The sequence below is a fragment of the Leuciscus leuciscus genome, assembly GCF_965113295.1.
Source record: "Leuciscus leuciscus genome assembly, chromosome: 16".
Lineage (NCBI taxonomy): Eukaryota > Metazoa > Chordata > Actinopteri > Cypriniformes > Leuciscidae > Leuciscus > Leuciscus leuciscus.
The window spans coordinates 19,493,849-19,504,688 of NC_138740.1; the positions used below are offsets into that span (position 1 = coordinate 19,493,849).

Consider the following 10,840-nt stretch of genomic DNA (forward strand, 5'->3'; position numbering starts at 1 on the left):
CCGTCTGAGCTTTCATTTTCTCAAAAATACCCAGGGCCTGGTTTACACCTATCAAAATGTCTAGCCACTGGGGGACCATAGGCAGGCTAGGGGAACTCATATTAATGTTAAAAAACCTCATAAAGTGACATTTTAATGTCATGGGACCTTTAAAAACTCCAGCAATAGCAAAACAGTCAAACTCTGAGGTAATTGTTGATAACAGTTCAGTAAAGTCCTCAGCAAAGGCTGGAGAGTATTTTGGAGGCCTGTAAATAATCGAAAGATGGATAATTCCCAAATGATATTTGCTTACATTGATAGACAGCTTTAAAAAGAGCAGCTACAAATCCAGGTTGTTTGTGGTTAAGTCGTTGACTAGAAGTGATTTATTTTTAAGTGAGCGGATGCTTAAAAGTGCTAACTTAACAGTCTTACTTTTTGTCCCCACAGCAATCTTAGTTTGACGTGTAATAGGCACCAGATTAGTTGGGTTTGCTGTACGGCTATTGAAGGCCTTAGACTTTCTATCACGTAATAGAACAGCAATAGAGAAAGATACAGGCACACTGGGTTCCCGCTTGTTTTGTAAACATTTGAGAAAGTTACTGTTATCATAGCGGGGACCCGACCGTTATCACTGAGAGCTGGGATCAGTTGCTTTTGGTTCACCTCGAGCAGATGGGGGAGGGTGTGGGCCCTGGCGTTGTGGCAGAGGCCGAATAGCTCTCACAGGAGGAGGGTGAGGGTGAGGGTGAACTGGGCCTGCAGGCTTTGGTGTTTGCGGGGCCTGAGGTTTTTTGGTTGATATCTGAGGACTCGCAGCAAAAGAGTGGGATAGTTTGGTTCCAGCATACACCAGTTCTTCCATTTTTTCTGAGAAGCACAGAAGTGGAGATGCTGGAGAGAGGGATAATGTGTATAGATAGAAAGCGGAAGGAGGAAGCAGCCAAAGACTGGAAATTCTGTGACATCCAGTGCAGGATCCTTTGGAGAAGCAGCTTTCACAGGAACTTCTGGGAGAGGAATTCTGACATGACATGCAGCTCTGACATTCCTCTTCATGTCTTATTCTGTGACCTGAAACAAACAAACAAAAAAGGTTACAGTCATAGATTACAATTAGAAGAAAACATTTTTAAAATCTTTCAAATGAAAAGTGAATATAATCTTCAAAATCATTTGTAGCTGATCTTAGGCTCATTACCTGCTTAAACCATTCATGTCGAAGGATTTTCCTCAAATAAATCCGTTGTCTTGGGCTTTCCTTCAGGAGGGATCGAATCAGGAGGCAGCATTCTGTGCAGAACGATAGAAGTGAGTCAGATTATTACCTTAAACTTTACAAATCTGCTGTCTTTGTATTAAGCTGTAAGATTCGACTATCCTATAAAGTACGGTCACAAAATCTGAAAAAAATGCTTGTATTATCCAATACAGTATCTATCTTTTATACAGCCACTTGGCTCAGGTGTTACTTTTTCGTAATTTCTTTGTTTTGTATGATTTAAATTACAGTTGGTCTTCTTTGTTGTGATGAAAACCATCTTACCGTTAGACAAGCCAGGCTCAGACCAGGTGTCTTCCTCAATCATTTGCCTGTCTCTTGGTTCTGGATTGCGTCCACACACCAACAGGAGTAAGAGCACTCCCAGAGACCACACAGTAGCTGGTGTCCCGTGGTACTTGCCCTCTGTATAGTACTCAGGTGGGCAGTAGGATAGAGTGCCTGCAGAAAAAAGATTTGTCTGATGGGTAAGTACCATAGCATGAAATACCATAACATGTGGTAAAAACATCTGGTGTTTTTAATTTAAAAAAAATGCTGCCTCAAATGTGAGTTATGGTTTATATGATACCTATTGAACTAGTCACTAGAACTTAAGTCCCAAACTACAGGTTTGATTCATAATGCATACCACAGAAACTTTCATAGCCAGAATCCTGCAGGAGATCTCCGCACCCGAAGTCGATCAGTTTGACCTCAAGAGTTTCTGTGTTGATCAGCAGGTTCTCCAGCTTAATATCACGGTGAAACACTCCACGGCGACAGCACATATGAGCAGCCGTTGTTGCCTGCGCCATAATAAACCGAATTGTGTCCTCCTTTAGGATGCCATCGTGATGATTCCAAAAATCCAACAGATCCTCACAGGGTGAGGGACGCTCCAAGACCATGATATATTGGTCCGGCTGGTCCTGCCAGTCCAGCAGCTCAATGATCTCTGAAACTTTGGGGCCCCTATTAGCAAGGATTAATAGGCCAACCTCTAATGGGAATTGTGCGGGATGACCAGGCTGGAAGAAAGATCATTGTTATATGAAGGTGTTGTCATTATGTTTACATATTTTAATTTGAAAACAACATAGTGAGTGTATTCTACTTACAATGTTGATGTATTTCATGTTCTGCGGCTTTCTGACAATTTTTACTGCCACCTGATCAACCAAACAAAAAAAAAAAAACGTTGTTACATTTCTAACATGTCAAATGCAGTAAATAGTGGAAAAATAGTGAGACAAAATAATTTGTTGGCTAAATATTGTAAGAAAATGACGATACCTCAAAGCCATCCTCCAAGCGTTTCCCTTCATAGACAGAGCCGTATGATCCCTCACCGAGCATTCTGCCGATTTCATACCGGCTCAAAATGTTGTCTGCAAAAAAGTTGATTCATTTTAGTTGCATGGAAAGCAGTGAGTTTAATGCTTGAGGTCATGGCCGTAAACTCACCCTCAGTTGTCACGTCCACTCTGTTGTTGTCACCTGGTGCTGGGCTGACTGGACTGTGGTGGACTGGAGCTGGAGGGGTTTGAACCTGCTGATCTTCAACACCACCGGATAGAGCTTCCTGAAGACCATGATCCTCTGCAGCACAGGCACTGGACGGTAGACAATTTTGATCTAAAAGCAAGGAATATCAAACAAAATCATGTTTAAAAGCAATCAAAAAATAATTAGTCAAGTCACCTTCTTTTATATAGCGCTTTTAACAATGTAGCTTTACATTGATAATAGGAAATTAAAGTAGCAGAGATTGTTTTGGCTTTATAGCAGCTCTAGAATAAAGTTATTGTCCAGCTAAAGTTAGTTTTGATTGATTCACTTTCGTCGCAACGGGGCCGCAAACACGACACCGTTTTAACAGAAAACTCTTAAGTTCTCTCTGCGCAAACTTTAAAAACGCGAACCTGTGAGAACGCTGATGGCGTATTACGAGTTTAGTCTATAGGTATGTGCGTTTGAATATATAGCCTATGTGCACAGGCGTGTAGTCAGTCCTTCTTTACAAACCAACCCTCAGCAAACTACTTGTCTGGCCTTAAAATTGATGATACAGAATAAATTAATAAAGTTAATCAATTAAATAAATAAATTATTAAATTAAATGAATCAATTAATTATTAATGACATTAAATGGTATTAAATCAAATTAATAAATTAAACACTGCATAGTCATATTATGGTGATTCTTCAGATATGATGTTCTTAAAAAAATAAAAGTTCTGTTTAAATATTTAAGACATGTCCTGGAAAAAAATCATAACTTTGATCAAACTTTTGGATTTTGATATAGGTGTGAGTTTGTAACATATGGTAATTAATGGCACTTCATCCAAGGGAACAGAAAAATTCCCTTTTGAATTGACATGGAATGACACGTTTCCATTAATGGATACTCATATCTAGCTGAAAATGATGTAGACTTTATGATGTACAGAGCACTAATAAACAGAGCATTTACACATTCTCAACTGATCATTGGATTTACCCTCAGCGTGTCTCTCACTATCGGTTGCAGTGGTCTGATCCTCCACTTTCTGACCCTGACCTGAGCCACTCCAGTGAAGAGAGAGATGCTCTCCAGAACTCCAGTGAAGAGAGAGCAGATCTACAGAACTACTCTTCTTCCTCTTTCTCTCCTGACTATCACTTTCCTCACTAACAGGCTGATGATACACATAGATCACATAGAAGAGATTTGACCTTGATTTTCTTCCCATATCACAATAAACAAAGAACATTTAAAACAACTGCACAAAAAGGTGTCAAAATCTTCCAAATATTCATATATATTCAAATTCATTTGTAGCTTATTAGGGCCAATACCTCAGACCATTTCCGGAAAGATGCTGGACTGTGGTGGACTGGAGCTGGAGGGGGTTGAACCTGCTGGTCTTCACCACCACCGGATAGAGGTTCCTGAAGACCATGATCCTCTGCAGCACAGGCACTGGACGGTAGACAGTTTTGATCTAAAGCAGGGAATATCAAACAAAAGCACGTTTCAAACAAATAATTATAATTATTAAACATTGGATACTCATATTATGGCTATTCTTCTGTTAAAATGTTTTATTTTTTAAACAATCCTTGTTTAAATATTCATAAAAAAATGTATCTGATTATTGGCTTGATCAAACTTCAGTTGTATTTTGATATAATATGGTGTGGTCATATCTGGTAATTAAGGACACTCCAGTGATATTCTCCAATGGTCATTTGACTTACCCTCAGCTCTCCTCTCATTTCTCGGTGCAGTATTCTGGTCTGAGCCGATGACCTCCATCCTCCTCCTCTTTCTCATTGGCATCTCGTTTTCCTCTTCAGCGTCATGGGTGCTGGATATTCTGGACACAGAAACAAACTCAAAAGACAAAGGTGTTAAATGTCCAGGAATAAGCTCGGGGTGTGTCCGGGTCGGGCCTTGCATCCTCCTTCAAGTTCAAACTGCAATACAAAACAATACAAATACAATACAAAATGCAATAAAATAAAATACAATACTCCTCAGAAATACCCCTCCCCCCAAACAATAAATAAGTAAATAAAATAAAACTCCAAACTCCCTCTGAAATAAGAAAAGAACAATACAATTAAACAGTCCTCAGAAATAATATGAACTTTGAAAAAAGAAAACGATGTAACGTTAACGTTAGATGATATATCTCCTCTCTGAAATCCTCCGAACAGCTTCAAAATCTCTCAAAATCGATCAGCACAGGAAATATTCAGCAAAAGTCTCTGAATTCGCCTTGTCTCAACAATGATAGCAATCAAAGTAACGTTATTTGCAGTCAGAATTCATAGCACGCGTCACCATAGCAACTAAAATTCGAATCACTCAGGCACGCGCACCTGAAGTCGCCTGCGCGAGCAGAGCGCGTGAGCGCACATCGAATCTGCAAACAAACCGAATCTGTTCATGCTCTGAATGTAACCATTTAACAAGTGATATTATAATGTATATGTAATGTACCATGAATCAGTGAATTTGAGTTTGATGAGGCTATATTATCAGTAGCCTAATTCAAAAATTGAATCGTTCAAAAAAAAAGTATCAGACATTTATGTCAATTCGATTCAGAGATGAATACTAATGTTGTTCACCAGAGGGAGCCACATGATAGCAAATACTTTAAGATCACAGTTAATAATAATAATTCAGTAATAATGTGTAATATAGTGCAAAAAGTTATTTTCTAGAATTGTCTAATGAGTTAATTATTATTATTTACAATTATCAGAGAGGGGCACAATACATTTTGAGACAAAAGTGGCAGGGGTTTGCATTCTATGCATTATACATTCTAATTGTATCAACGTCTTTAGAATGCCAAGGAAATAAAGGATAAAAACCTAAAAAAAAACCTAAAAAAACAAGGAACTCTCTTTTTTTTGTGTGTCCCCTTTTTGGTCCATCCGCCCCTGCCCCTGAGGTCTGTGCACGCTACTGTTGTTCATTTATTAATGTCGATATCGTGCATTTCACTTAATGCCAGGGGCGTAAGAAACAATGTGAAATGCAAAGCCCTTTTTTTGTTTGTTAAAAACAAGGATTTGATTTTTGTGTTTTTCAAGAAACCCATTAGGATGATGCTAAATTTTGGAGGTCCCAGTGGGGCAATGATATCTGGATGTCTCACGGTACAGAGCAATCAGCAGGTGTTGCCATTTTGAAAAATAAGTTTGCTGGTGAAATACTACACCTTGTCAGTGACCCCAAGGGTCATTTCTTTTGTTAGTGGTTTTACTTGGCCAAACCACCACAGTTCTTTGAAATGTGTATGGGTATAATTCTTCTAAGGAAAATACCACCTTAATTGATATGATTAGCGATAATATACAGTACTGGATAAATAAATACCCCAATGCTGGTATTATTTTGGGTGGGGATTTTAATATGGTATTAAATGGTGATTTGGATAGGTTTCCTTCCAGAGCTGTTTCTATAAGATGATGCGATTTAATATGGAGAGAAACATATCCACAGCTGAGACTCTATACCTGGAGCAGCAAGGACCACTCTAAGCAGTCTTGAATATATTTTTGGCTTATTTCCCAAAACATAGCAAACAGTTGTAAATCAGTCAGCATTCACTCCACGCCTCTTACAGACCACAGTGCTGTCTCTCTTAAGGTTAGTCTCTCAGCATCCCTTGATTTCAGATCAACTCCTTCTTATTGGAAACGGAACAAATCTCTTCTCCTGTATAAAGATGTTAAAAAGAATATTACATTATTGATTGAGCCATATTGGAAAAGAGCATTAGCGTTAGATTCATATTGTTGCCAGTGGGAGCTCAAGCTTATCAGATTCAGAAAGCAGCTCTGGGGGTTTAGAAGAAAGTATTGCAATTTTAGACACCACCTTATTTTCTTCTGCTCTTTTAAGTTTGTCTAAGTTACAACCAAATTTTCTGAAATATTTAGTATGCTGAACTGCAATGTAAATTAAATGAGCTGTACACTTAGCACAGGGTGCTTATATAAGCATGGGCACCATACATATAGGGGGGAAAAGTTAGGACAATTCCAAGGGCCCCTGACTGACAGGGGCCCCAACAAATAAGTAAAAACTAATTTAAAACTTTTATTATATTATAAACTATATAAACCATCATCATTGAGTATATTTCAAATAATGAAACAATGAATGATGTCTTTGATTTGACTTATTTTGGCAATAAAAGTTAAATATCCCCATTGACCAAAAAGTAAACATTCATATTGACCGACCACCCCCCTGTATCTGCATGAAATGGTTTTGTCCTGCGTTAGCGAATGTGCGCGGTGTTTGCAGTTGTATGGAGCTTATAATATGACAAAATGATTTGAATTTGAATTGTGTAAATTTGAATTATTTGCAAGTGTAATCTAACTAAATTGAATTTTAGGTGGTAGTTTAAATAGTTCTGAATTTGATTTGTTTTAAACGAATATTGAACGTTTGAAATTTAACAAATTGAAATGTTTTTATGGCTGAATTTTATAGACATGTATTTTCAAACAGCTAGTTTTTTTGTTCTGAATTCGTATAGTGCAAATATTCAGTTTAAAAAAATACAGATTCAAGTTTTCAAGATGAAGAAATTCGGAACTTCAAATTCAGTTTTCTAAAATTCAAGTTCAAAAATTCAGATCTTACAGAAAGTAGGTCACAGGTCATCCACAGGGAAGAGTAAAGGATCTCAGATAAGTCGAACAGAGCATTTTGGCTGCACTGCAGTAGTTTTCTGCCGCAAACGCGGTGGTGGTTCAAGAGAATCCGTGTATCTTTCGTTCAGTCGTTTTTTTATTTAATATTAAGAGTAGAAAAATGAGAAAACAGCTTGAGTATTAGATTTCTTCTAATATTCTAGTAATAATAGTCCGCTGCAGCAGTTGCACGGAGCTTACAAAACGCGTGTATTGCAACTATAGGCTACATTTAATTTTCTCATCAAACAACTAGACTAGCGAATGGCTCGGCACAACAGAAGACCCTAGAAAGGGCTTTCTCTCTGTGTAGACCAGCAGTTGGTCTGAATTTGCCTATTTTCTCGACTGTATAGGCTAAGTCACGTTTTATCATGAAATACGCTCTGATTTATTCCAAAGTGACTCAGGCATATATAATGCATTTAATGTTAAATAATCTAAATGTTGACTTTCAAAAGTAGGCGCGCCAAGAAGGCTAGTCTGTATTTTGGTTCATTTTTGGTGAGCGCCAGAAAGATCTAAAGAGACCGAGACGCGCTAAAGCAGCGCATCATGTTGTTTTATTTATTTTTCAATGGCATGATATTTTGTAGTCATTTTGAATGTACACAAATAAAAATATACATTTTACTGTTTCGGATGATGTCATATTATCTGTATGACTATAAATAACAGAGTATTAAGTTATTTCCCAGCAGTGGAACAAATCCAAGTGATGGCGCTCGCGCATCGCGCTCTCACACAGCATAGTATCAGTTCTGGCGTTGCTTCATATCGCAGACTGTTCATTATCAAAATGAAACACAGTCAACCAAACATATAAAAAGTTATTCTGCATAATTTAATTGGTCTGTTGTACAATATGAAGGGCAAGATGTGCCGCACACAGTCCTACTTGTTATTCCAAACATTTCCCTTGCTGTGAAGACGCTGATTTAGCCTATACGTGTATTTTGGGACTCGACTGAAGTATGACGCCTTTTTATTTGTATTATAATATAATATATTAAAATACATAATCTTCTGAGTTTTATGATGTAGGCCTTGTGTGTTTTATTAAAATGTATTATAATTTACATCTCAAAAGGATGCGCTTTGTGCATTCTCTGACATTATATTTATTTATTTAATTAATATTGAGTATCAATTGATGTTAAACAAAACGGTGTGTTATTTTCTCTGGCAACTAAACTTTCAAAAAAAAAACTTCCAAAAAAAAACTTCCAAAGCAAAGCCATTGTGCGTTCTCTCCTCGCTCCGCAGCTTTTCCACACAGATTTTGAGAACTGGCCAGCTAAAAAAAATAGGCCAAAGAAGTAGACTTACGGCTAGTGTCCGGGAAATGCGAGGTACGTTCATATTTATAAATAAACATAACTGATTTTGTCTACACCTAAATACATTTCCTAATAATAACAGTGATTAAGCCCAAATGTGGGTGGGGGTAATGAACACAATATGTTTTTTTTTTGTTTATTAGTTTTTTTGCCCAAATGGTCTCCACTCTATGCATTTTGTAACAATACAGCAACATTTTTTAACTGACCGTATTTGCCAGAAAATAAGTCGCATGCACATGAGTGCAAGTCACACTGGATCATGTTGAGAGAGAAAGGCGTCATAATTATTTGTATTTTTTTTTATATTAGCCTATTCAGCAATAGTGTAAAAGACCTGTAAATAAAATACAGCATTTACATGATAAACACTATTAACATGTAGGCTATGTGTTGCCTATTTTACTTTCCCTTATGACAAATGAATGCAAAAAACAACAAGAATGAAAAATAAGTATGTAGGCTAGGCTATAATAAAATAATATATAGGCTACAGACTATAAAAATAGCCTATATTGTGCCCTTTATAAACGCCAAGCCTAAACAAATTTATTTAAATCGAAACGGTCGCGCATCTCTCATTCAGTCAAAAGTTTTCATTGCAATGTAACATGTGGATGCTAACTATTAATATAAAGAAGGCTTCATACTTCAGTCGAGTCCCAAAATACACGTAGGCCTATAGGCTAAATCAGCGTCTTCACAGCAAGGGAAATGTTTGGAGTGGGACTGTGTGTGGCACAGCTTGCCCTTTATATTGTACAACAGACCAATTAAATTATGCAGAATAACTTTTTATATGTTTGGTTGACTGTGTTTCATTTTGATAATGAACAGTCTGCGATATGAAGCAACGCCAGAACTGATACTATGTTGTGTGAGAGCGCGATGCGCGAGCGCCATCACTTGGATTTGTTCCACTGCTGGGAAATAACTTAATACTTTGTTATTTAGTCATACAGATAATATGACATCATCCGAAACAGTAAAATGTATATTTTTATTTGTGTACATTCAAAATGACTACAAAATATCATGCCATTGAAAAATAAATAAAACAACATGATGCGCTGCTTTAGCGCGTCTCGGTCTCTTTAGATCTTTCTGGCGCTCACCAAAAATGAACCAAAATACAGAGACTAGCCTTCTTGGCGCGCCTACTTTTGAAAGTCAACATTTAGATTATTTAACATTAAATGCATTATATATGCCTGAGTCACTTTGGAATAAATCAGAGCGTATTTCATGATAAAACGTGACTTAGCCTATACAGTCGAGAAAATAGGCAAATTCAGACCAACTGCTGGTCTACACAGAGAGAAAGCCCTTTCTAGGGTCTTCTGTTGTGCCGAGCCATTCGCTAGTCTAGTTGTTTGATGAGAAAATTAAATGTAGCCTATAGTTGCAATACACGCGTTTTGTAAGCTCCGTGCAACTGCTGCAGCGGACTATTATTACTAGAATATTAGAAGAAATCTAATACTCAAGCTGTTTTCTCATTTTTCTACTCTTAATATTAAATAAAAAAACGACTGAACGAAAGATACACGGATTCTCTTGAACCACCACCGCGTTTGCGGCAGAAAACTACTGCAGTGCAGCCAAAATGCTCTGTTCGACTTATCTGAGATCCTTTACTCTTCCCTGTGGATGACCTGTGACCTACTTTCTGTAAGATCTGAATTTTTGAACTTGAATTTTTGAACTTGAATTTTAGAAAACTGAATTTGAAGTTCCGAATTTCTTCATCTTGAAAACTTGAATCTGTATTTTTTTAAACTGAATATTTGCACTATACGAATTCAGAACAAAAAAACTAGCTGTTTGAAAATACATGTCTATAAAATTCAGCCATAAAAACATTTCAATTTGTTAAATTTCAAACGTTCAATATTCGTTTAAAACAAATCAAATTCAGAACTATTTAAACTACCACCTAAAATTCAATTTAGTTAGATTACACTTGCAAATAATTCAAATTTACACAATTCAAATTCAAATCATTTTGTCATATTATAAGCTCCATACAGTTGCAGACAAT

The 10,840-nt window shown here is 37.0% G+C and overlaps 1 protein-coding gene across 1 annotated transcript; it reads right to left on the reverse strand.

Moving 5' to 3' along the window:
- Positions 1–296: 296 nt before the first annotated feature.
- Positions 297–2,629, reverse strand: LOC309478484 (serine/threonine-protein kinase pim-2-like). The gene is made up of 6 exons (XM_082142061.1): positions 2,543–2,629; positions 2,368–2,418; positions 1,899–2,277; positions 1,532–1,708; positions 1,187–1,278; positions 297–1,059 (listed from the first exon to the last, which is right to left on the reverse strand). Exons 1-6 carry the CDS (start codon positions 2,603–2,605, stop codon positions 1,048–1,050), a joined length of 774 nt encoding a protein of 257 aa, XP_081998187.1. The 5' UTR covers positions 2,606–2,629; the 3' UTR covers positions 297–1,047.
- Between the last annotated feature and the right edge of the window lie 8,211 nt (positions 2,630–10,840).

What these genes read in the sequence shown, in the direction of transcription:
- LOC309478484 (XM_082142061.1), bottom strand. Translation starts at nt 2,605, where the DNA reads ATGCTCGGTGAGGGATCATACGGCTCTGTCTATGAAGGGAAACGCTTG. An exon ending in ACATGAAATACATCAACATT is followed by an intron (nt 2,278 to 2,367) that starts GTAAGTAGAATA and finishes TCTTTCTTCCAG; the next exon opens with CCTGGTCATCCCGCACAATT. An exon ending in TGGCTATGAAAGTTTCTGTG is followed by an intron (nt 1,709 to 1,898) that starts GTATGCATTATG and finishes TTTTTTCTGCAG; the next exon opens with GCACTCTATCCTACTGCCCA.